This window comes from Hibiscus syriacus, unplaced genomic scaffold, assembly GCF_006381635.1.
Source record: "Hibiscus syriacus cultivar Baekdansim isolate YM2019G1 unplaced genomic scaffold, ASM638163v2 tig00110198_pilon, whole genome shotgun sequence".
In the NCBI taxonomy this organism is placed as follows: Eukaryota; Viridiplantae; Streptophyta; class Magnoliopsida; order Malvales; family Malvaceae; genus Hibiscus; species Hibiscus syriacus.
This window is the reverse complement of record NW_024062623.1, coordinates 1630506-1658212: the sequence shown is the minus strand read 5'-3', so window position 1 is coordinate 1658212 and position 27707 is coordinate 1630506. Positions and strand designations below refer to the sequence as shown.

General features: G+C 35.0%; 3 protein-coding genes, 1 non-coding gene and 1 pseudogene across 4 annotated transcripts; 4 read left to right on the top strand and 1 right to left on the bottom strand.

The window, feature by feature from the left end:
* Positions 1-477: 477 nt before the first annotated feature.
* LOC120218614 lies at positions 478-1117 on the top strand. Its single transcript, XM_039215549.1, has 3 exons — positions 478-502; positions 606-788; positions 925-1117. The coding sequence occupies exons 2-3, from the start codon at positions 707-709 to the stop codon at positions 1101-1103; spliced, it is 261 nt and encodes an 86-aa protein (XP_039071480.1). The 5' UTR covers positions 478-502; positions 606-706; the 3' UTR covers positions 1104-1117.
* Positions 1118-3735: 2618 nt separating this feature from the next.
* LOC120218420 lies at positions 3736-10728 on the top strand. The gene is made up of 8 exons (XM_039215356.1): positions 3736-3903; positions 3958-4452; positions 4606-5764; positions 5841-6012; positions 6184-6765; positions 6815-6884; positions 9048-9143; positions 10411-10728. The coding sequence occupies exons 1-8, from the start codon at positions 3736-3738 to the stop codon at positions 10726-10728; spliced, it is 3060 nt and encodes a 1019-aa protein (XP_039071287.1).
* Positions 8208-8280, top strand: TRNAK-CUU. The gene has a single exon. It is a non-coding gene; the product is annotated as a tRNA-Lys (tRNA).
* Positions 10729-15470: 4742 nt separating the features above from the next.
* Positions 15471-16241, bottom strand: LOC120218419 (annotated as a pseudogene).
* A 2240-nt stretch (positions 16242-18481) lies between these two features.
* LOC120218432 lies at positions 18482-19616 on the top strand. Its single transcript, XM_039215364.1, has one exon. It carries the CDS (start codon positions 18484-18486, stop codon positions 19555-19557), a length of 1074 nt encoding a protein of 357 aa, XP_039071295.1. The 5' UTR covers positions 18482-18483; the 3' UTR covers positions 19558-19616.
* Positions 19617-27707: the final 8091 nt, after the last annotated feature.

The window sequence follows — 27707 nt, the reverse complement described above, 5'->3', positions numbered from 1 at the left end:
TCAAATTATTCATATGTTCCAAACTCGTTTTTTTAGTTAAAAATTTGGCGATCTTTTGAACTAGACGTAATTCTACTAAGATATGATAAAATTTTATCATATAATCATTTGAGTCGTATTTTATAGATCAATTTTCCGTTTACATTATGGCATCAAGCCAATACTTAAAATATTATGTTATCGAGTTTGTACTTAAAAACAACAATGATGCTATTAAATATCATTAAAATATGATTTCATCATATTCTAATCAACAAGTTAATTTATAGTCCAGACGAGCATTAATTTTTTAATAAAAAATGATAAATTTAAAATATATAAATAATCAAATTATCATTTTATAACTTTTAATAGTTGAAATAATCAATAAAATATCACAATTTTTAATAACGATTTGTATTTAAAAAAAGGAAGCCATTAAAATACAAGTCAGGAGTGCTTAGGCGTCGCATAGGAGAGAGAAAAAAGAAGGGAAAAAAAAAGACAGAGACCGAAAGAGAAGGTTGTCTTTCGCTTTTAATTTTTCTTTTTCTTTTCAAATTTTGATTTGGTATTTGAATTTGATGGATTTTAATTCTTTTTTGGGGGAATTTGATTTGTTGCAGGTAAGTTAAATTCTGGTCCTTTTGATTTCTGGGAGGAAGTCTCTCTCTCTCTCTCTCTCTCTCTCTCTCTCTCTCTCCCCCCTCTCAGGTGGACGAAAAGAATGCAGGCCTTTGTTAGAATGACGCTTCCGGTTCGCAGAGTTTGGACCGGTGTCGCCGCCCGCATCGGCGTTCGTAAAAGAGGTAATTCTCAGTTCCCGACAATCTAATTAATTAAAAAAATCATTTTTTATGAACTTTTATTGTAAAGAAGAACAATTTTCATATTGGAATTACATGGGTTGTTTAAGCTTGGAATCTTGAATGTGGGTTGAAACAGGGCATATGAAGCTTCGGAAGGATGTGAGTTCGTGCGAGTACGAGGATGTGCGGGTGATGTGGGAGATGCTGAGCCGAATCGAAGCAGAAACCAATTGGTCCCCAAGAAAAAGAAAGAGAACACTGTCGAGTTGCTTAGAATGGGCAAGGCGAGCTCATTTCCTTTGTCGAAGCTTCTAAAAAACACAAGGTTTCACTTGTATTGGACAATAAAGAAAAAAAAGGAGAGAAAGGAGGGATTAGTCTGTGAGATTTTGCCCCTCTTCTTCCTTTCGAGTTTCTGTAGATATCAGTTTCAGCTGTCTTGTCTGCCACTTGTTATCTCCATGTAATAAACCCCCTGGTGTGTTCTGCTCGTCATGCTTCCATGTTTTTGTTATTACCCACCCATACCCATTTTTGAGCTTGAGATACAAAATCCAACACTTTGATGGCTTGTTTGAATTAAAAATTAAGGTGGGTGTGAATGATTGATCATATAATATGATGATTATCCGGCCTTAGGGTTTTAAATTAGGAGGAGTCGTTTTCATTTTGTGGTGAAAAATCAAAATCAAAATGGATTTAATTAAGATGGGTTCGTGTAACTAATCACTCGACGTTACACCAAATCATTCAAATTTCAAACGATCAAAACGGAAGTGGTTTTACTCTTTGTTGTGATGTGAAGGGGAGAAAAAGTTTGTGCTGTCATGGCTCTTGTCACCGTCGGTTTCAGTTTCAAATCAATTCCACCACGATTACCCTTCTTCTTTTTGTACCAGAGCGTCATTAATTGGATACAAAGGGTCTATTTGGATGATAAAATTGATTTTGATAATGACGGGATTTGAATTAAATAATGAGGGGATAAACGGTTTAATTTTGAAACAAATAGGGTCTAATAATAATTAAATCATAAAAAATAAGAGATTAAGGGTTTAATATCACAAACTTTAAAATTCAAAGGTCTTAAAAAGCAATTAAATCAGATAAATTATAGTCAAAGTTTAATTTCATCAACTAAAAAACTGATAGTGTCTTAAAAAAATAATTATACCACAAAATTATGAGAGAGATAAGTGCTCAATTGCAGTAGTTTCAAAACTACCAATGATTTAAAAGGTATGTATACCATCAAAGTCGAGTTTCATACTATCTTTGATTTTTCAATGATACAACATTTTCTTCCAAATCCTTACATGGAAAGGTAGAGAAAGAGAAAATGAGTTGTATATAGTTGTTTAGTGTTTTATGAATTTTAGGGTTTGAGTTAAATTGTTTTAAAACGAGTTCATCAACATCTTGAGTGGGTGGATGCAAAAGCTCTTGGGTTAGAATTATAGATGGCGCACGTTTACGGAATTCTCTGGGCGCACGTTAGCAGGGCTAATGGAACCTGAGTCTCTCGTCGCTTCGCCGGAATTCTTGTTTGTTCTTTTTTCGATTACAAATCTACTGGTCTTCTCTAATCTCTTCACTCGATTATATCAATGGATTGGCGTAAATTATTTGGGAGTCAAGCTAATCAGGAGCTTTCTTATTTTCCCCCAAAATCGAATGATAGGGTTCTAATTGTTCAACCTCCTCCTGAGGTTTTTGAGGCAGGAACAGCAGAATGGAAGTCCGCTCTTGTTGGGCAGTTCCTCGGGTCAGCACCAAATTTCCTTTCTCTGAAAAAAGTTATTGATAATCTCTGGAATCAGGCTTCGAAGGGTGCTTCCGTTCAGGTCAATCTTGCTGGAAATAATCTATATATTTTTTCTTTCAGCTCTGATTCTGCTAGGGATTGGGTCCTTGAAAACGGACCATGGCATATTCTTAATAGGCCATTAATTCTCAGAAAATGGGAGCCTAATCTTCAAAGGCTTAACTTTGATCTGTCTCGCCTGCCTTTATGGATTCACCTGTACAATGTTCCTCTGGAATTGTTTACTAGGGAAGGACTTAGCTACATTGCTAGTGCTCTAGGTAACCCTATTTCCATGGACTCTGTAACTGCTACAAAGACTAGGCTAGAATTTGCTAAAGTTTGCATTGAGATAGGTGCTAAGGAGGAAATCCCAAAAACAGTAGAAGTGGTCATGGCTAATGGTCAGACCACTACCATTTATGTTGAAATTCCCTGGTATCCTAGCTACTGTAGAAGGTGTGAATCCTTTGGTCACACTGATAAAAACTGCTCTAATAAAACTTCTTCAGCTCATTCCTTTACTAAAGTTTGGAAGAAGAAATCTGTCTTGCCAAATAATAAAGAATCTAACTCCTCGGAAGGAATAGAAATCTTACAGGAACCTAATTCAGCCTCTTTCCTTCCATTGGAAAAGTCTGACCTTTCACAGAATTTCAATAATTCCCCAAATAACAAGTTTGATCTTAAGGATTTAGATTCTGAGCTTCCTGTTAAGATTCCTTCTCCAGTTCAAACAACTTCCACTTCTAAAAATGAACAAAGTATCCAATCTGGTGGAGAATCTTCTGCTTTGCCTCGTCTTTCTACTAAATCTGTAGAATCTGTTAAAGGGGAACTTTCAACTGTTCAAATCTCAGCTAAGGATATTGTAGCAGATCCTAACCTTAAAAGAGGTAGAGGTAGGCCTCTCAAAGCTAAAACTAAGGTTGCACTAAAAGGATCTGCTAACCGTTTCAAAATTCTAAACACTGTCGATGAAAACTCTCCTTCTGTTGAAGTCCAAGGTAGAAAACCTAGGCCTGCTGCCTCAGGGGTTGCAAATCTACTTAAGGAGCTTAAATTAAAAAAGAAAGAGCACATTGTTAAAGCACAAAGTTCTGTAGATAGTGAACAAGGGGATGACCCCATCACTCATTCTCAATGATCATTTGCTTTTGGAACATAAGAGGGTTGAATAATCCTCAAAAACAGTCTAAAGTTCTTAACAGGGCCAAACTCTACAATATTGACATTCTTTGTTTGTTGGAGACTCGGGTTAAGACTGAAAAAGCTTCTAATATCCTTCATTCTAATTTTGGGGATTGGAATGTGATTACCAACTATAACTCTGCTACTAATGGAAGAATCTGGGTTTTATGAAAGAAAAATATTGACATCTCATTCTGCCACTCTACTTCTCAAAGCATCACTGTTAAGTGCATTTTCAATAATGAGTCTTTTATCATCACAACAATATATGGGACCAATAATGGCCTTTCTAGGAGACTTCTTTGGCAAACTCTAAGAGATCTTGATCTCTCTTTTGGCACTTTCCCTTGGATTCTAGGAGGAGACTTTAACACTTATCTCGACCCTAAGGAAAGTTCTGATTTTGATCTTCTAGGGCCTTTCTATTCTTCTGATATGAAAGATTTTCATGATGTTATTTTTGATCTTCAGCTCTGTGATCATCCTTATTTTGGCCCTACTTTTACTTGGAGTAACAAGCAAAAAGAAAATTATCTTGCAAGAAAACTTGACAGAGTGCTTATTAATCCTCTATGGTCTTATTCTTTCCAAAAGTCTTTTGTTGAATTCACTGCTCCTGGTCCTTCTGATCATTGTATGGCACTTGTCTGGTTAAGTAAAGAGACCCAAGTCAACCACCCTAAACCTTTTAAATTTTTTAACTTCTGGGCAAATCATCAAAATTTCCTTTCTGAAGTTCAAAATTCCTAGCAGCAACCTTCAAAAGGTAACCCTATGCAGAGGCTCTTTCAAAAACTCAAACGGTTGAAACCTTGTTTGCAGTCCTTAAACAAGGATTTTTACAGCAATATCTCTGTTAGAGTTAAACTTAAGAAAGCTGAGCTTGAGAATACACAATTATCTACTCTTAAGGGCATCAGTCCTATTGAAAGTGAACTGAATGTTCAAAAGGAGTTGATTACTCTTGAAGAAGCTGAACATTTGTTTCTAAAACAGAAAGCTAAAGTCAATTGGATAAAAGAGGGTGATAGGTGCACCAAGTTCTTCCATTCTGCTATTGCTAACAAACATAAAAGAGAGACTATCAGAGTTCTTATTAATGAACAAGGCCAAAAACTGGAATCTTTTGATGATTTAGCCTATGAAATTTTGGATTTCTTCAAAGGTCAGCTTGGTACTGTTGATCATTGTGTTCAAAAAACTGATCCCCTCTTCTTGAAAAATCTGCTTCAAGTTAATCTGCCCTCTGAAACGGCCACAGATCTTACTAAAATTGTCACTTCAGAAGAGATTAAAGAAGCAATCTTCAATCAAGGAAATGACAAATCTCCTGGTCCGGATGGGTTCACTCCTTTCTTTTTCAAGAAAACATGGAACATTAATGGTGAAGATGTTATCAATGCTATCAAATTTTTCTTCAAGGAAACCTTTCTTCTGCCTGCCTTCAATTCAACAATTATTGCCTTGATCCCAAAGATCCAAAATCCTAGCAAAGTCAAGGATTTCAGACCAATTTCTTGCTGCTCTGTTGTGTACAAAATTATCACTAAAATCCTTGTAAAAAGGATGACTAAGCTGCTGCCAGACATTATTTCCCTTAACCAGACTTCTTTTGTAAGAGGAAGAACTATAATTGATAATACTCTCCTAGCCCAAGAACTTGTAAAGGGCTATGGAAGGAAGATCATTTCTCCAAGGTGTGCTCTTAAAGTTGATCTTCAAAAAGCATTTGATTGTCTTCACTGGGACTTTATTTCAGCTACTCTAATTGCTATTGGTCTGCCAAACATTTTCATCAACTGGATTGAAGCTTGCTACAAGGAAGCTAGATATTCTATTTCCTTAAATGGTAGCTTGATAGGATACTTCAAAGGCCAAAGGGGGGTAAGGCAAGGAGACCCTCTTTCTCCTATTTTATTTGTTCTTGCCATGAATATCCTCTCAAAGATCCTTAACATTGCTGCTGCCAGAGGAATCTTTGGTTATCATCCAAAATGCAAAAAAAATTGGACTAACACATTTATCATTTGCAGATGACCTTTTAATTTTTTGTAAAGGGAACATTGACTCTGTTATTGGTATTCTTACTGTTCTTCAGCATTTCTATTGCATGTCTGGTCTTAAGCTCAATGTTAATAAGACAGAACTGTTTGCTGCTGGTATTTCCCATAGAAGTCTTGAGGCTATGAAATGTATCTCGGGGTTTAAACAAGGTTTCTTGCCTGTAAGGTATCTAGGGGTTCCATTAGTCACTCGGAAACTGAAAATTCAAGATTGTCAGCCCCTTATTGACAGTATCAAATCTAAATTGCATCTCTGGTCTGGAAAACTGCTCAGCTATGCTGGCAGATTTAAATTAATAAAATCTGTTCTTTTTAATGTCTCCAACTACTAGTGCAGACAATTCATGCTGCCCCAATCTGTTATTAAAAGAATTGACCAACTCTGTGCAAGGTTTCTGTGGAAGGGTTCTGACCAAGCTGCTGTTGGAGCTCGAATCAGTTGGAATTATATATGTAACCCCAAATCTAAAGGTGGCCTCGGTTTTAAAAATATCAAAACTTGGAACAAGGCATGTATGATTCAACTCATACGAAACATTCTTGTTGTAGAAGGTTCACTTTGGGTTGCTTGGATTAAACTTTATGTGATCAAGAACAAAGATTTTAATGAATTGAGTGAAAGTCCTACTAACAGCTGGGGTATAAACAAACTGATAAAGCTAAGGAATGAGGCTCTCCCCATTCTCAATGCAGGTGTTTCGAAGACAAAGAAAATATGGGATGAAATCAGAGAAAAGCATAATAAGGTGCCATGGCACAATGTGGTTTGGTTTCCCCTCCATATCCCCAAAGCAAGTGTGATTACTTGTATGGCTATACTTGATAGGCTTCCAACTCGAGCTAGACTCTCTCGGATGGGAATATCAACTGATGGATTATTTGTCCTCTGCAAGGAGGAAATTGAAACTAGGAATCACTTGTTTGCTGACTGTAACTTTGCTAAAAACCTGTGGAACTCTATATTGCAGCTCACTCATTTGCACAAACCCCACACGTCATGGGAGGAAAGACTTGAATGGTCTTGTAGAGAATGGAAAGGTAAATCTCTCATCTCCACTGTTTTGAAGCTTTCATGGAGCATATTTATCTACCTGATTTGGGAAGAAAGAAATAGAAGAATCTTTCAAAACAAAACTAGAGATGTGGATCAACTATTGAAGATCATCAAGGAGTTAGTTCAAATTCATCTTGTAGGTAGAAATATCAATAGACTTGATGATGTTAATTTTATTCTCTGTAGCAACTGGAGTATAGACTAATCTGTGGTTGTACATAACTGGTATATTCCCTTATTGGGATTTATTTTTTGTAGCATGTAATGCTTCTTTGGATAATAAAATTCAATTTATCAAAAAAAAAACATCTTGAGTGGTAAGATAATATGTTGGAAATCGTCATTACAAAGATGAAACTAAAAAAAATTTATGTTTAGAGGAAGAAGATTAAAAAAATCTTGTGGATGTCATGTGAATAAAAACCAACACACAAGCCAAGCTTTTTCTGCAGGTACTGAAATTCCATGAAAGTGCATTTTTCTCTCTATTATTTGGCAAGTTTGGAAACGTCGAAATTCTACCATCTTCACAAGCCAAGCTTTATCGAATGATTCTCTCCTTCATCTAAGCAAGTATTAGGCTGCTTATTATAGCTTTGTTTCGCCTCTTGGTAATGGTTCTTCATTCCCCCATCTATAGGAAGAAATTCAATGGCTACCGGCTCCATCTAGATGGGTTACCCTCAACACCGATGGTCTTTGTAATGGCCATATATCTTATACATTAGTCCTTTGTGATGGCCTTTGGCCCTTTTCATTGGGGAAAAAAATAGATGAATCATAAAGGAGTAACTATTTTCCACAGAGGTAAAAGATTATTGCACGAAAAAACAGTGAATTTTGAATCACATCACTTTACAATGTTCCTCGTACTTAAAAGGGAACAAGTGCTATACTCTCCGTTAATTCGAAAAAGATTCGCTTGAAGCATACACACTGTGATGTAAAACATGGGACAATTTGACCTCAGCTCATTAAGTGTAACACGTCTCCATCATGTATTTAAAAAGGAACAAGTGCTATACTCTCCGTTAATTCGAAAAAGATTCGCTTGAAGCATACACACTGTGATGTAAAACATGGGACAATTTGACCTCAGCTCATTAAGTGTAACACGTCTCCATCATGTATTTAGCCACACGACTCCCTAATATTTGAAATATATAACAAGAAGGCCATTATGAAAAAAAGACTTTAGAATGGATTATGGTCGAGCAATGACCTTTCGTCCATAACATAAAGAGTAAACCATTTAATCGTCGATCATTATTCGTTAAATAAGGAATGCATGATAAGTTTTCATCCAAGCCCGTCTAGCTCAGTCGGTAGAGCGCAAGGCTCTTAACCTTGTGGTCGTGGGTTCGAGCCCCACGGTGGGCGTTCTTATTTTTATCTGTAGTAATTGGTAAAATAGGCCATCGATTTTGAGCTCATTTGTCGAGGCTACACGATAATTGATTGTAGTGGCGTTTTATGCGACTGTCTTCCAAAAGGTCTGATACAGAGGTGTATGACTCTTAAGAATTTAATTTGAATTTCTCTCTTATTTTATGCTTCAAGTTTGCATGCTTTATTATCACAACATTCATAGGAATTCACTCTGTAATTTGGCAGCAGTAAATGTAGCATGGAATCATCTTTAATATATCATTGTTTCATGTGATGTTAAATTATGAGTAAGCTGCCTGACATTTGTCTTGCTCTTACTGCCTGGAACTTCATATTTTAATTCAAAGACTCAAGAACAACCCTGGCAAACAAAATTGAGTTGAATTATGCTATATGAAAAAAAAACACGGACAGAGTCTTCTTGGTAGAACTGAAATTATTCAGGCCACTTCTGCTAGAGAGCTTGGCACTCTGGCATTTTGGTTATAATTACTTTTGTGGTATAGAAATCTGTAGCAAGCAGCATAGTTGTTTTGTGGCTTAAAACAACGTTTGATCATGTTAAAACATGATGAAAAATCCTTTGTCATCATGTTCTTATAACAGAAAAGTCATCAATGATGCATGGACAGCCACCTCGAATCTTTTTTAACAATCTCTTGTTTCTCAGGTTACTTGCAATTTATGTTTTCAATTATCTTTCATTGAAGTTTGTAAAAATGAGGATGAGGTCTTTTGTCATCATGTTCCTATTACAGAAAAGCCTCTATAATTCATGGACTAGTACCTCAAAACTGCAAGAATCTGTTACAGTTGGTGAGGCAAAATTTGAAGCTGATTTCCAACCTCAAGTGGCAAGTAAGAACCATATCTACCTAGGGGATTTCGAGTCATGGTGAGTGTTTTTAGCCATGACGGAACACAATGGAGGCTAGTAGGGCCATGCTCCCCTCTAAAATTTGAAAAATTATAATTTAAACCATTAAAATTTTTAAAATATTTAATTTAGCCCCAACAAAATTTTAGAAATTCATATTAATCTTTATTTTTTTTATTATTCTTAATTAAACTCCTCTCATGATTTTTTGAAATTCTCATTAAGCCTCTCAAAATATTAAAAACTTTAGTTAGACTCCAATCTTTTTGAAAAAAATGTAAACTGGACCCTTCAAAAATTTTAAAAACTTTAATTTAAACCTCTATTTTAAAAAAAAAAAAAAGTTATCCCCAAACTCTATCACCAAATTCCACCACTAATTCTTAGGATGTGTCAAGTTTTTCTAATTTCTTAATTTTTTAAGGGATCCTCGCACATTGATTTTGTAGTTCCAATTTCATGTTTAAGTTATTTTTTAGGTATTCAACTCGAATTCACTTCAAAATATATTTTGTAAGTTTTTATATTGAACTCTCAATTTACTCATTAATTCCTTTTATTTTTACTATGCATCAGAAGATTTAGAAATCTTCTATAAATGAAAGAGTTAATCTTACGAAGTAAAGTGGAATATGAAGACAGACTCTCTAACTCAAATACTTATTTATAATCAGAAGATTTTAGTTGTTCTCGATTGTACTGATGATAATTTATAAATCTATGGATACTCTTTTCTTCTTCTGTTGTTTTGATCGAGCCCTGACTTGATCGAGTTATGAGAGAGGTTTTAACGAGATCAATTTCCTTTCAAAAATATTTCCATATCCGCACCCCTAAACAAGGAGGTTGAAGATGTCTTTACCATCAATTTCAACGACGACTTCCTTGTACTCTCAATCCCAAGCCAACGTAAGTCTTTGATAGACTCCCCATAATTTTGCATCAAGAATAGAATAAACACACATATCTAATCATACAACCATACGAAAAATTTTATTTTTTTATAATTATTTAAATATAAAATTCGCAAGTCTCGACTAATCTCATAATAATATTTCGTTTAAGTGTTGATGCTATGATTATATGTCATATATATGTTACGTATAATATATGTTTTTTTAAATACTTTTAATATTTTTAATAATTTATTATTTTATAGTTTGTGATATATTTTTAGTTTTCATTAGATTTTTAATATTTTTAAAAATGTGAATATCCCCGCAACAACTTCTGTTAATTCTAAGGCAAAAGGCAAATCATCTCATTTGGTTCACAAATCTGCTCTTATTGTTCTTGGTCTGAGAAACACCATCACAACGCCTAAAAAGGCTGCTTCATCTAGCTATGCTACTAAAGTACGGAATCAATTATCAAATCTTAATCCGGCCAAGCATTCCGCGATAGAGTTGTCTCCTTCCTCTGTCCCTATTGTTCTTTCACGTAAATCTTTAGTGGATAAACTACCAATCAACAATAATAATACTTCTTTGGCTACTGCTCCAACTGTTTGGGGGTCTCCCCGTCTGCTATTGTTCCACCTCCTGTGGAAACGACTGAATTAGTTAATGAGTTGATGTCTCATGGCTGTTCGGCCATGGTAGAATGATTTCCGAGTCTTCTGGCTCCTCTCTTGCACTCTTCTTTTTGTCTATGGAGATCTTTGGATGGAACAACCAAGGGTGCGGAAGCCGTAACTTCCTCCGTATCACTAAATAGTATATACGTGATTTTCGGTCTGATGTTTGTGTCAAATGCACACTGTATCCCAAGCAGAAGAGGTTGGTTCGATCCTCCCATCAAAATCAATTTTCTTTTTTTGACGAATTCCTTTGTTGTTCTTCAAGCCCAAGCCCCTGAACTTTCAAACATAATACCTTGTACCTTCCGAGTTCTTAGTTCGATATGAACTAGAGATGAGAATTTGATTTTCAATAGCTTGCCAACATGGTTGTCATTAAACCATAACTAGAAATCATGCAGATCTACTGGACGAGAAGCATCGGATATAATCAACAGTCAATCAGATAAAATATGAGTACATTTAAAAAAATATTTCTAAATAAATTCGATATTCAGAACCTATTAATTAGATTAAAATACTAAACTTAGTTTAGCTTGGATTGACTCGACTCGAATCGATTTAAACTAGACCAGTTTGGACTAGACCGGTTTAATCCGATCAAGGTTTGGCTTGGGTTAATGGGTTTTAATAAAATTAGCCTAGATAATAATTGGGCCTAAAGTACAGGCCCAAACATGCAGCCTGGTTTGAGCGGCTCTGGTTTGGGTGAAGATACAGGCGCGTTATGGGTAGGTTCGGATACAGGTCGAATAGACCTAGTTTCCAAAAGGTTTCCAAGCAGTGGAGCAAACCCATGGGCAAGGGCGGTGCAACGTCGACAAAGGTTAGAAAAATGTAAAACAATTCATATTTACAAAAAATGAGATTTTAAGACTCTTATCAGGCTCGATTTATAATGGTGAAGCAAAGGACGTATCTAGGGGTGGGCCTACCTAGGCCATGGCCCACCCCATGTCCCAAAATATAAAAAACACTAGTATATAATTTAAATAAAATTATATATAAACTATGTTAAAAAATTATATTAGTCTGGTTGATATATTTTTAGATTGATTTTAAATATTTATAGTATTATATTTTTAAATTAAAAAATAAATAAAAATTATGTTAGATAAAAAAATTTAGACATAATGGGAAAATTAACTCCCAATATTTATTAAAATAGTCATTTTAGCCCTAATTTTATTTTTTGGAGCATTTGGACTCCCATCGTTTCATTTTAAGATAAAAACGTCTCTAACGTTTGACTGAATAGTTAATTTGACTATTATTTTTTTCTAGAGCATTTAAGCCCCCAATGTTTCATTTTAGAGTAAAAAAAGACTCTTATTTTATAGCGTTAATCATTTGTTAACTAAAGTTTTCCATCTACGGAGGGGCATTTTTGCCCCAAAATGAAACGTTGAGGGTCAAAATGCTAAAAAAAGAGAATAGAAGTGAAGATAATCATTTTGGTAAATGTTGGGAGGGCTAATTTTAGTGTTATATCAATTTTTATTATATATATTGGCCCACCTAATAAAATTTTTCTGTATTCGCCGTTGAATAAGAAGAGATATAAGATCCTGAGAACAAAATACCTATAAAATATAAAATATAAATATTTAATATTTAATATTAAGATTCTTAAATTACAAAATTGGATTTCAAAATATAATTTATCATTTTTAAAAAAATAATCTGAAAAACACACTTTATTCATAGTATCTTTTATTTTAATTAATAAAAAAATTCAAATATTATTGTAAAATAATAATTAAAAATAATAATTAACTTTTTATGGATGTTTGAAAAATACTTAGAAATATAAAAATGTTTAAATAGTATGAGAGAGTTGTTGTTTACCGGAGATGTCTTAAATGAAAGTCGTCATCTTTTGCCAGCAATTTCTTTTATTTTTCTTTTAAAATTTGAACGATAAAAGAAGTTTTTAAGTGAGAAGAGAAAAGGATTGATATAATTTTAAGTTTAATGTTTAAATTTTCAAAGTATAATAATAATATTTGAAATTTAATAAAACAAAGAAAGAAGAAACTTTCTAAAACTTAATAAAAGAAAATGCATAATATTTTTTATAGTAAAATACAGAATATTAAATAAAAATAATGTAGACGACTGGATATATCCAAGCTATCAGCTTATAGATAAAACACATACACAAACTCTTAAAACCTGAATCATAGAACAAACATATAGAGTGTTAAAACCAAACCAAGCTTAATCCGAACCGACCCAACCATCCAACCAAAATCAGTGCACTTAAATTACGAAGATCTACAACAAAGACTGCCCCATACCTGTTGTCATTCAAGACCTGAACCATCCCAACAATGTTGACATTGAAGTTTCAATAAAAAAGCACAGCATTACAAGCTGCAATTGCTCCAACAACTAGATCAAGACACAACACTGAAAGAACATATACAATTATAGTCATCATTCATATAAATTTAAGAACTAGAAATTAGAAAAACAAAAGGACTGAAGAAACATATTTGTGAACAAGTCTATCAGGTCGTTTAACGTACTAAAAGGATAATTCCTAGCTGAGATTACTAACACAACACCCAATGGTTCAGATACAATTTCAGCAGAAGAGGGAAATGTGATCAATGAAGTTTTGGCCTGCAAAAAAGGGCATGTTGATCATGTTCAAATCTTCTAAATGTCAAGAAGAAACCTTAATGAAAGTTTCCACCCAGTCAACAATATCCATGAAATTTACCTTCTCTGGCATCATCCAATGCTTCATTTTCTCGAGTGCCACTGTACATGAATTCTTTACAATTGCTATTTGCAATGTAAACCAAGTCCACATCAGAGGTTCATATGGGCCTTCTCCATAGTTCTAGTTTTCTAACTAGTGACACATTAGGAGCTAAACTAACAGGCGCAGCATGAAAAATACAAAGATATCAACTATCAAGAATTACACAAATTTAACTAGTGAAAGACAATTCCAAATAAACTTAAACAAACTAGTCACAGTCAAATTCTATAATTTGAATTATAAATAATGAATTAAAAAAACTTAAACAGTTTTTTTATTGGATGTTCAAGTAGTGTTATAAATATTTGTGAATGTTAATTAGGAGTAGAGTTTTATATAATATCGACTTTTTATCTTTATAAATACATATTCTTCTCATTATCTTCGTATCTGTTTCTTCTTTGTTCTTATGTTTGCCTTCTTTCTTTATTTCAAAACAAAGAAGTCTTCTCCTCTTTACCGATCATGACTTGGTTTGTTTCCATCACTAGAAGGTATGGTTTCCTTGTTTTGATTTACTTTACTTTATACATAATTGTTTTTATATAAAATATTTGAAGCGTTTGATATTGTATTTACACTCTTTTTTCCAGGTCCACTGAAATAAAAAAGGTGTTTGAGAAAACTTATGATCGGGGTTGGATTATTACATTCCTTATAGCAAGCGGAGGTTTTGGTGCATTTTCGTATCTTTTTTTATTAAATTTCGAATCAGATCTGCGAGATTATCACAAGAGGTTCCGAATTTTGCTGTTGATTTCCGAAATAGTGATTTATATCCTATTCGTCGTGGTTGATGTTTTGGCGATCCTTCTAGCGGGCTTGCGCTCACTTGGGTATGCTTTTAATTACACGCTTTTTAACAAGTTAAATAACAGTGCGGATCCTGGTTTTTCTGGGACACGAGAAATTAGACTGTCGATTTGGTTAACTGCTCCGGCATGCATCGTATGTTGGATGTTGGTGCCGTTGTCGGGATGGCTGCTTTACTATGTTGTGCATAAGGTGGTGATTCTTTCGTTTCAAGATCATATACTTCATATGTACGATCCCCGCATTATGGCTTGCTCCTTTGCCTTCTCCATCCCCTTTGTTTCCGGTTTTTTCTTTTCCCTTTGTAACCTTCAGGAAATTGGTGAGAGATACTTTGAAATCTCGAGCAATGTCGGAAGCATTCAACCCAGATCTTCAGATATTGAGAACGGTCAATCAAATTCTTCAAATGCTGAGAGCACTTTAAATGATCAGAATGTTCAACCAAAATCTTAAGAATTGAAAGCATTCAATTCAAATAGTATTAGACCAATTGTGAAGCAGAGTTTTAGCAAGATGGTGGATGTTCTCGTTGGAATTCCGCAGCAGTAATGTCTAGACGGGCCGAAGATATACGTTCAATATCTAAATTATCACTTTTTTTTTTTGTTTTTTATTTAAATTTTATTTTTTTCAAAATCATATTAATGTTTAGTTTAAATTTTAATTTGATATTTCAACTTAAAAACAACATTGATGTGACATGTCATGTTAATTTTTTTATCTTTTTAATTTTCATATCACATTTCTTTTTTTTTTTTGTCAGTATTTTTAATTAAATTTATTCAACCAATTAAATGGTGACATGTACATTACATATGAGAATAAAATAAAAGAATCTCAAGAATAATTCTTAGACAAAAAGTTCTTAATCGGGTAAAAATGGAGAGTTTGAGTTTCTGACAGGTAAATTATTATTTTATTTGTAACAATTATTATTCATTTGTGTGTCCATGGTTCACTCTTAATCCTATTTTTCCGTAAAATTACAATTTTAATCTTTATACTTTTGTTTTTTACAATTTGGCCCCAACTTGATTTTTTTTTCTGATCTCAAACATCCATGTAATTTATTGCTAACAAAACAGTTGTGATTCTGATAAATGATCCCAAGAAACATACATTTATGTCTCATCTAAATAACCATAAATTCCTTGTAGTCTTACAAATCCAACGTCCATCGCTACATTAGGTCATCAAACAAAGGATGGTAACTAATCCTCCTCCACAATTACTAGAATTTTGTTGAAAAACTTAAAAATTTTCACCCCTGTTGTTTTGATTCAATCACCTTCTTGGAAAAGGATGGTAAACAGAATGCAGCCGAATGAATCTCGGAGTTATAAAACTTTAGAGGTCGTTTTGATTTGTCGCAGATATCATCTGTCTATAGGATTCACCGGATGCTTGAAGTCAAAAGGAGGTCCCTCAGTCGAGCAAAGCATGAAACCAATCACCCCGCTTGGGTATGTAGGAACAGTAATCCATGCATAGTTAACAGAGCCTTTGAAGATTTGGCGACAGTTTGCTACGATATCTTCAATTATGTGCATATGTAGCCAGATACTTTCTGCCTGAGTACAGACAACTCCACCTGGACGAAGAGCCTTTGCCACAGCCTCAAAAAAAGGCTTCTCAAAGAGCTCTTGAGCAGGACCATCATAAGTACCTGCTGAAACAGCCTTAAAAAATGCAACGCCATCACCAATATGAAGTTTCACACGGGGATCATCATATCCAACAGCCACTTCAGGGAAAAATTGTTTAGAAACATCGACGACCATTTTGTCAACTTCACAGATGTCAATTTGTTCAACAGAAGAATGACGAGAAACTTTCCGGAGAACTCCACCATCACCACCACCAATAACCAAAACCTTCTTAGGGTTTGGAATGGAGCAAACACTCATTTACGGAAAAATTCTACGGTGTACGTCGGATTGATGAGTCTATGATAGATGAGGATTGATGGTCTTGCTAGTCTTAGTAGGCGTGTCCCTTCCGTGCATGTTAGGATCTCCTTAGAGTACTGTTGTTGTTTATCAACTTTCTCTAAAAGTTTTATTTGTTAGACTGTTGCGATATTTCAAGGAGTTCAAAGAAGGTTGATGCTAGCCTCTTCTTTCTACTGTCTCATGCTAGTATATCGGGGTCATTCGATTGACTGGGGTCATTTGATTGCATAGGGCGATGCTTGTGGTTTGATATTATATTTTAGCATTGCGGCTTGTGTTAAGTGTGGTTCTTCAATGTTCAAAATTGGTTGGCATGTGCGAAAGTCTTCGAAAGACCATGATCTTATGTTGGTGATACTCGTGTTCTACAGAGGTCTTTGATGACCATGATTTTAGGCTGTTAGTGCGATATTTTCTTTCTCGAGTCTAGTTGAATGATTGAATTAAGCTCCTTACATGCGATCGAATGTGCCTTAATAGGCAGTGCAAATTCAAGCCTAGTGGTAACAACTTGTTTGGTGAATTGCTCTTGGTTTCTCTTGGCTTCTGTCTTATTTTCATTTAATTGCTGTTGTCGATAGGTTATTGTTAGTTTTGTACACTATATTGCAGAGGAGTGAGGTGTAGTTTTATATAGGCATTGGTTTGCTTCTTGGTGGTGGCTTTCGGTCCTAGGAGTATAATTCACAGGGGAGTGGTTGGCTTAGTTGGGTGATGTGTTTTTTTGGTGTATTTATTTTTGGATCTTTTTTCATGTATTGTCGGCTTAGTTAGGAGTATAAATCCGAACCAGATCCAATCTAACTCGAATAAAACCTAAACCGAATGTATTTCTAGACTTGAAATAATTCGACCCAAACCCAATCTAAAAAACCCGTTTGCAACCTCTACTTTTATTTCTTATAAACTATTACTATAAATATATCGTTTTTATAAATATATTTTCATAGATTAGGCCATTCTATAAAGTCATTTTTAAATATAAGTATATAGCATTTTAAATATTATTGTATGTTATATTTATGCTCTTTTCTAGTGTCATACTATAAACTCACTTTTATTTTAGATTGTATCAAATTTGAGCTCGGTTTTTGTTTTAATTTATTTTTTAGATTTAGGGTTTTTCTAGTTCACATTTTTTTCAAACTTGGAGTTTTGAATTTTAAAATCAGTTTAGATGAGATTAAATTTAATTTCAAAGAGTGATTGATTGAAGGAACGGTTAGAAACCTTTAACCCTTTAAAATTTTTAAGTTATCATATATTTTAGATTTTATATATATATATATATATATTTATCAATAATATACGTTTATCCTTAAAATTTTATAAATTCATTTCTAATTAATTTTGCATTCGTCCCGACTCTCAAATCAGCTCAAACATACTTTCAAGTTTAATTTTTTTCAGTTCTATTTACGTTTCATTTTGATACATTATTTATTGATAAATCATTTATTTGGTAATAACATAAGTTGAAAAAAAAACACACACACATGATTTTATGGAAGGCTAGCAACATAATTTGAATCCTTCATCTTTTTGGTTGATCAAATATGAAATACACACATATATATATATATTAAATCACTAACTACGGCTCATTGCCATTTGGCTTTAGGCTCCGAAGGCCTTCGTCCCCACCAACCAGATTGTAACTCATCCCTTGCATGCAACAGGAGACTACCAGCTAACACGTGGACGACCGCCAAAATCAACCGAATGAAAATCCAAAGGCTAAAAGCGGGCAGTGTCGTAATACGGAAGGGCCAAACCGATCCTGATAGGTGTAGCCACGCATGGCCTCCAACGCCGCAGGCGTTTGTAATCTCCGAGGGCGTTTCTGATTGGCCTATGAGCGGTTCAACGTTTTGAGTGTGGGGACTGGGATCCAATTCAATGTACCTTATTTGCTTTTGTTTGTTTCTTGTGGGTTGCAGTATTGTGATGTGTTAGCATGCATGGCTACGCCAAATCCCACATGTCTTTTATCTTTCAACCTCCTCAAACACGTACCCCATCATTCCATGCCTTGTTTCATGTTGCCTAGTGCTTATTGGCTGGTTTCTTCTCTTTAAAACTAACCATCCCACTTCAAGAGCCTATCATCTCTTCAATTCTCAAACTCTAATTCCCTTCTTCTTCTTCTTCTTCTGAATTGTTAAATATCTTTTCACAATTGGTTCAATTGTTAAACATGATCAAGACGTTGAATCCTTACTCCAACACAGCCAAAACGGCTGAAATCATGTCGAGGTACAGGCCTATAGCGCCGAAGCCCGAGGTGCCTGCAAACGCCGTAGATGAGAGCTCGGCTATGTCGCAGGTGATCAGGCAGTCTCCTTATCTGAGGAATTTATGGCCTCGGCTTCAGGATAGGCCTAGTAGGACTAGAAAGAGAGGTAGAGCTGCTTTATCACCGCCAACATTCAAGAGAGCAAAAACCCATGTCACAGGGCTTCCTTCACCTCTAACATCAACATCATCCCCTGCTAAAAACCTTTTTTTGCGTGGCTTTTCTCATGGAACTCAGCTTTCTGATGTTAATAACTTTGTGGTAGATGGTGGCGGCTTGGAGATTTCTTCCACACCACCAGCAAGTTTGGTGACACTTCCCCTTCTTCCATGTCCTCCCATTGTTTCCAACCTTAGTTGCATGGAATCTAGAGCGGGGGATGATCAGGTAATTGATTTGAATTCAGTGGCTGAAATTCCAGAAGAGAAAGATCTGTTGAAGCAGCTCCAAGGTGATCCTTTCTCAAGCAGCGTTATCGCACCTCAGCCGATTCGACTCGTTGGCTCCACCATCAGCGTCGGATGCATCACTGAGAACCCGAACCTGACCTCGCCAATGCAAGTCCTGAAGAAACCAGAGGAGGCCGAAGAAGAGGTGGAGTCCGAGGCACTGCCAGCAGTGGTGTCTGACTCGAACAACAAAGTCAGACTGGCGAATTCTGCATACAATGAAATGATCGGTCAACCAGAATGCCCATGGCTCAATTCAATGGTGAGAGGAGGAGGCAAGAGAATATGTGGGGAAGTGATGCTTCGTTTATCTGATTCGAGGGTGCCACTTGAATCAAACGGGTTTTCGTGCTGGACGAGGATCGAGTGGGGAAGTGAAGGAAAAAAGAAGTCCATCAAAGCATTATGCGATGTCATCAGATTATCATGTCAATCAAATGATTACCTCTTCACATGGAGGTTCCACACCAACAACAAGAGGGAAGCATCTCAGTCCACCACTAATGTCTCAAATTTGAAACTGTAATTTCAAAATGTACACAGTTTTTAACTGAAAAATGCACCTTAGCTACCTACATATTATATGTATATGTATATGGATAAATGTGACATTGTATTTAGTATACAATTTTAGTCGGTATCTATTGTGTAGTCTATAAAGTATAATTAATATCTGCCTAGTTGTTATCCCCTCCATTTACTTCACATTTGTGCCGGGCTGTTTGCGATCATTGAAGTGACCATTAGTGCATGAGAATCGAGAAAGGGTACAGATACAAAGATTGAAATTGCCTTAGGATTGTACCGTGAAGATCCAATTTGGTTTGCAATTGCACTTGGACTAGGGGTGTAAACGAGCGAGTCGAGCTCGAGTATTGCTGAACTCGACTCGACTCGAAAACTCTGAAATGAAGCTCGACTCGACTCGAAAACTCGCGAGCTTAAAATTTTCAAGCTCGACTCGAACTCGAAATCCTAAACTGAAGTTCGTGAGCAGCTCGAAAAGGCTCGAAATGAAAAAAAATTCTTAAACTTAACTCGATTTAAGCCTCAAACTCGAACTCGATTTAAGCCTCAAACTCGAACCTGAACCTTAAATACATGAAAATATTACTGTATTTTTAAAAAAAAAAATCAATACATAAATATTAATATTATTAATAATTTATTTTTAAAAAAATAAAATCTTAATATTTTATATTTTCGAGCTGCTCACGAGCTTTTCGAGTCGAATATCAAGTAGCTCGTTTCGGCTCGTTAAGAACTCGAGCCGAGCTCGAGCTCGAGTCGATTCCATTCGATCCGAGTATTTATCGAGTCTTGATCGAGTCGATCTCGAGTAGCTCGCGATCTGTCTCGTCTCATTTACCGCCCTAATATGATTTGCAAATGCATTTCACTACCATTCTTCGGGTTTCTTACAGGTCACTGTTTTTGCAGCATTAAAAGTATAGTATTTCAAGGGAAGTGCTTAATAAATATTTCTCAATTTGTTCTATTATATTCCTTGTTGAAGTTCAAAATGACTTAGAAACAAAAAAATAGAAACTTCATCACATAAACTTTGCAATTACATGACACTAAAAATGCAAAATATGGACCATCTATAGCGTCCTACTCGAGAAAGCTTGGTAATTGAAGTCTAAGGCCCATAACACATGAGTCGAATGAACATTGCAACTATTAAGTACATCGACTACATAATTCCTTTCATATTCCCGAAAGCAGTACAAACACCCAATGGATCTCCTATCAAATGGGCAAATTGATCCTCATTATCTTTGTAAGGAATACAAGTCATGGGATCCTAAGAATATTGGAAGTCATTTGTATCGACAATGTATTATAGTCTTTCAATCTTTCTCAAAGTGCAGGCACCCATGACACATAGCATATCGAACCCCTCGTGTGTAACACCCCACCCATAAGCTTCTCGAAACATTTGACACCTAATTTCAGTGGTGCCATAAAATCTCTTGAAGGACATTAACAGTCTATACAAACTCTACATGTTTTCAACCTACAAGGCCCCTATAAAAATAATTATTCTCTATGGTCAATAGATATTAAATCATACATATGAAGTTGAACGTTCACAAAAATATAACGACTTCTCACAACCTCCCGATTGGTCCTGCAAGTTAAACGAAGTCATGACAAGTCCATTGTGGAACTCTCGACAAGAAGCGTCAAAATTTCGGACAATAAATCATAGCGTAAGTCACTCGAAGATCTCTTACGAGTCATCAAAAAAGAGAAATGATAGATAAAAATGAGAAACAATGCTAAAAGATTTTTATACGAATTAAAATAAAATATTATTTCATTTATGTCTTTATAGAATAGCACAGTAAGAGAGAATAAAAAAGCCTAACGCTCAAGGTAGTATATGTTCAAAAAGTTTCATTTGACATTAAATGCAAATACCTCTGGTATACATAGTGCTTGAACTTGGGACCGTAAGGAATAATAATAATTCCTTAATCACTAAGGTCACTTGATTCATGTATCTTACTAAGTGTTATATTTCCTCCTATGCATAAATAGTCACGTGGTTATCCGGGGGAGGATGCATTTAACCCTCTGGGATCCAAATGAATATTCATTATTTAAGATAAATTATTAAATATAATTTAATATATTAAAGGGATAAGAAAAAAAAAATTGCATTACCAATTTTATTGGAAAAAAATATTAAACTTTTAGGTAAACTACACGGGTGATCACTCAACTATTATCCCTTTCATTTTGACCATCAATGTTTCAATTTCGTCAATAAGATCATCCAACTATTTAAATGCTTCAATTAAGTCATTGGCTGATAACTTTTAACGGATGATATGATGTGGCAAAAAAACTTTGTATAATTACTCATTTAGTTCTTAATATTTACATATTTTATCAATTTAGTCCTAATTTTAATTTAATTTAATAAATTTTATTTTCTAATAAGATCTTGGCACATATCAAAATCTTATCGGAGAGACTTTTCTTATTTTAGATTTATTTAGCTTAATAAAATTTTCTTCTTGGGGTGGTTAACGCAGGACACAACCACTAGGCCAACATTCTTCTTGTGGCTTGAGATACAACATAATATATATAACTTAAACTAACCTTTATATTAGAATAAAAAAAGAAAATAAGTGTCAATGAGATTCAAACCCAGTGAAATAATAGGAGCACCTAAACTACTAAAGTAAATTCATAGTTGGTTTATAATTTGGAAAAATTTTATATATTTATAATCAATAATTAATGCAAGATTAAAAGTAAAAATATATTTAATATTTTTTTCTTTTAATCTAAATTTAATTTAAATTTTGAATATATAAATTATTATAAATATTAATTTTCATGTTAGATTCATCTTGAATTATATTTTTATTATAATTTAAACTATTCAATTTTATAATATATTTTTATTATTTTGAAAACTAATTTTTTATAGATAAAATATGATAAATATTTATATTTTAATTTTTTTTATCATATTAAAATTAATTAAAAATAAGATGGATATTGGAAAGTAATTACAAATATGATGCGTATATAAAATCTATCAAAATTTAAAGCAAGGATTTAATTTGCTTTAGTGGTTTAGGTGGTTCTATTATATCCATGGAGCCTAATTCAAATCCCAATTTTGACACTTCTATTTCTTTTTTCTTTTCTAGCATGAAGTCTAATATAAGTTATATATATTATGTTATTTCCTTCTATCTAAACAATCATGAACTGCAATCCTATGAGTTGTGCATCAACATATTTTTCATTTAATTTTTTCATGAATTTTCTGAAATTATGTACGTTAATGTCAGCTTTTGCGACTCATCCTTTGGCAACATTTCTTCAGTAATCTCTTTTGAATGTTCAAAAATTACACGTATACTCGTACAAATCTGTGAACGAAGATTTACACTATCATCATTTCAAACGTGGTTACCATTCTTTCGGTCAATGGATTATTTTATTTTTTTCCTTTAGTAACAACAATAACTTAATGTAATGAAGTTTCATGGTGATGAAAAGTGTTGGTCTTTTTACTTATATATATTTTTTGTTTTAACTATCATTATTCAATATATTGAGGATTAATTTGGATCGGGTTTTATATAGGTCTATTATAGTACAATCTTTCCAACTCAGTTTATTTAATTTGTAAATATCAAAATTCAAACTTATGATCTTATTTAAATATTTAATGTCAAATTTCAATAAACCAACCTGTTATTAGTTGAGTTTTTTTACTTATTAATGATAATAATAACAATTCCACCACCGTTGCATCATTTTTTCTGATGAAAAGTCAATAATAATGAACATTAATCCAAGATGGACCATTTCAATCCCTCTTCTTCAAGAAATCGTGTGTCAAACTAGACCAAAATCCATTAGGAAACTTCTATTACTGTAAAGAATTTATTGTTTAATTCCTCAAATCATTAAATTTGACTAAGTTTGGATCTAATCTAATCTTGTCCCACCACTTCATTTAAGTCCTTTGCCTCTCCTTTATTCAATCAAATACAGTCTCAACTACCCCAACAAGAAGAAGAAAACTCGTTTTCAAATGTTTCAGCCTTTCATCTGCGGCGCTTTCGATCCTGAAGACGAAGGTGATCGAAGAAAATTAAGAAGAAACAGCTTTCGTAAGAGTAAAGGACGTAAAAAGGATGACAAGAACCCGTATTCGGATCGTGGCCTCGACAAGTTTTCTGCACTCTTAGCCGAACTCGAACAGAAGAAGCAGAAGATTTACTCACAAACAGGCTCACAAGATGTGTCGTTGGTTCGTTTCACGTATAAAAACTCGACGGATTTCGTTCCGATCGTGATAAAGCTCAAGGATGATAAAGAAGAAACGAAGAAGAAAGGTGCTGATAGTAACATCAATACCACCAAAGATCATCAGCCTGTGATGAAAGCTATTGATTCAGATGTCATTGATAAACACCCGATCACGGAGGGGAAACGAGTAATCAAGAAGATATCATCACGGTCGCAATCGTTTTCCGATCAGAAGAAGACGGGTAAAGAAAACAAAAGAACACGAGAATTTTACGAGGTTCGGCAATGTGCTTACGTCCTCGGTGCCTAGGCGGCGCTAGAAGTTTTTATTCAATGATATTTTAAGTCTAGGTTACATCTCTATTTATAATAGAAAACCCTGGTACATAGCCTTATGGAGCTTGGCCTGAAAGCTGAGAGTAGTTATTATCGCAGTCGGTCATCTAATAGCAGTGAGCAAAATATATAACAATGGAAGCAGGAAGCTAGTGTATTTACCAACAAAATACCTTACAAAATTTCATCTAAACAATAACATATGACAAGATAAAGATTCAAACCTGCGATTGTTGATTTGAGCCTGGAATCGGCAGAGCAGTGTGGTTTTCTTGCCAGCAAACATGGGTCCTACCATCACCGGGACCTCATCGCACGGCGAAGAAGATTGCGAGGACCGTGTGTGTTGTTTTCGAATTGTAGTTAAAAAGAACCGGGGGAGTAGTTTAAGCCACTGTTGATGGTGGGTTTTATCATTTATGGGAAGAAAATATGAATTTGGAAGAATTGTTTTGGCATAATGCCAAAATTAGGTCTCAATATTTATCAAAATGATTATTTTGACCTCTATTCATTTTTTAGTGCATTTTAATCTCCAAGCGTTTCATTTTAGAGAAAAAAACCCTATGTTGTTGGAAACTACTAGTTAACAAATGATTAACGCTAAAAAATAGGAGTTTTTATCTTAAATAAAACATTGGGGGCCAAAGTGCTCCAAAATAAAAGAATAAGAGTCAACTCAACTATTTACTTAAATATTAGGGATTTTTTTGTCCAAAAATAAGAATTAGGGCTAAAATGCTCCAAAAAAAAGAATAAGAGTCAAAACAATCATTCTAATACATGTTTGGGGTTAATTTTAACATTATACTAATTTTTTGTGTGGCAAGCTGAATGGGAGAAAATGTGGGAAATAACAAGCATATATGAATCGGGTTGGAATAAGATCCGTTTTTAAATAAAATCCAATTTCAAACTAATCTAATTTTATTTGATTTATTTATATTAGTTTTTATTTAAAATTAATTTATTATTTAATATATATTTATATGATTAAAATTAAATAATATTATTTTAAATTATTTAAAGGATACATATCATTTTAATGTGAATCAAATTTCTATGTGTAATTTCATATTTAAAACTTTTTATTGACTCAATCAAATATTTAAGTTCAGTTTTAAATATTTTTTTATATATGTGTTCTTATTTTTTTATCTTTTAATCGAAAAAATGAAAAAAGAATTTTTTAATTTATGTTTTTAATTTAATTTTATCGATTAAAATGAAAAACCAAACTGGAGCAAAACAAGACATTGCCCATTTAGCCAAAACATGAGCTGCTCTATTACCAGACCTAGGCGTGTAACTAACCAAGAAGTTGGCTTCCTCTTTCAGAATATTACGAGCATGGTGGAGATGACAGCCAGAAACAGACAGGTCTAAATGGGGAGAAAGGATTTTGTTGACCACTGCATATGAATCACTCTAAAAAATAACTTGAGTCCATCCATTCTCGCGGACCATTTCAATCCAGCAATCAGCGCCAAAGCCTCCATGAGCTCTGCATTGTACGACCCGGAGAGGCGTCTGGCAAGGCCTCCAACCACCATCCCATTATGATCTCTCGCTAAAACACCAAAGGCAGCAACATTCGAGTCCGGAAGGAAGGCTCCATCAACATTGAATTTGATGGAATTAATGGGGGTTTCCTCCTCCTCTTAACTGTTGGAACAGGTTGAGTGGGGGAGGCCGGTCAGGGGAGTTTGCAACAGCGAGGAACTCTCCACCAATGAGCCAGCCGGAATCGATCACTGTTCTTGCAGGTTGAAGAACATCATCATGGGTCCACTTATTTCTCCGGTTCCATAGGTTCCATACCAACAGCAGGAATTTGACAAACCTGTCAATGGGGAGGATCGAAGCAGCAAAACTCACCATCGAAGCAACGGGGGTCAAGGTTGGATAGCTGGAAGACCTCTCAGGCAAAGTGACAGTCTTTTAGCGCGTGGAAGATGGATTCTTGCTCCGTATTACAAAGAGGGCAAGTTCCATTTCCAATCCCGATCGATCGTAATTTTGCACTTACCGACAAAGCTTCATGGCACACCTTCCAGCCGAAGACTTACCTTTGGGAGCGTTTTGACAATTGCTAGACTATTCCAAATCTTTGAGTTATCCCTGCTTTCCTGGAGCTCTTTTAGTAGCCAAGTGTAGCCCGATTTGGTGTTATAAACTTTCGAGCTAGTGACTCCAAACCAGACAGTCACCGGACACCGGGGTAATAGGACAGCCAAGAATAATGGAGCAATCAATCTCCCAAAATACCCTGTTTATCTTTGCTTCATCCCACCTTGGTTCATTTGGGATCATAAAGTCCTTGCATCGAATTGGTTCCTCCTGTCCATCAGCATATTAGGCAGAGAAGGTGATAGGAGTGTCCCCACCCCATCGAGCCGCATGCATTGGTGTAGGGCTATTCAGACCAATTCTCCAGTGGAAGCCTCTCTTCAACTTTTCTTTAGTTTTGAGGATGCAATTCCATATAAAGGATGGATTGTTCCCAATCTTGGCCTCAAGCAGATCACCTGAAGGGAAATTGTTGACGAAAACGGGTAAAGAAAACAAAAGAACACGAGAATTTTACGAGGTTCGGCAATGTGCTTACGTCCTCGGTGCCTAGGCGGCGCTAGAAGTTTTTATTCAATGATATTTTAGGTCTAGGTTACATCTCTATTTATAATAGAAAACCCTGGTACATAATTACAAAATTAACCCTGTACCGTACCGCGGGGGCTGCGCCCCCGCACCTCCAACCCACATAATTCGTAACCCCACAACGAGATTTTCTTTGTAAGGACAGTTGATGTTCGCTGCGTTCGCTTCGCTCACTCCGCTCCATCTCCTGTCATCTTTACTGGTATATTTATGAGCCATACCTAACAAATCTCCACCTTGGCGAATATCCTGCCTCTTGAAAATTCAATGTGGGTTGGGTTACCTTGATTCTTTAACAACTCGAAACATTCAACAAGTCCAAGCAATGCTTGAACTTGTCTGTCGTAACTGGCTTAGTGAACATATCAGCGGCATTTTCATCAGTATGTACCTTCTGAAACAAAACCTCTCCAGATGCAACCAACTCTCTGATCTTGTGGAACCTTACATCAATATGTTTAGTTCTAGCACGATACACCTGATTCTTAGCCAAGTGAATAGCACTTTGATTATCACAAAGCAACTGAACTCCACCTTGTTGAACACCCAACTCCTTCACTAAACTAGTAAGCCATAAAGCTTCTTTTGCAGCTTCAGCCGCTACCATGTACTCAGCTTCAGTTGTAGATAGAGCCACAATAGATTGAACAGTAGACTTCCAAAAAATAGGCCCTCCACCAAGAGTAAAGACATACCCTGTCGTAGATCTTCTATTATCCAAGTCACCTGCATAGTCTGAATCCACATATCCTACAACCAAAGGATATCCCGCTGACTCCCAAAAACAATTCCATGTCCCACAGTACCCTTTAAGTACCGAAAGATCCACTTGACTGCTTCCCAATGTTGCTTACCAGGTTTAGACATGTACTTACAAACTTGACTAACAGC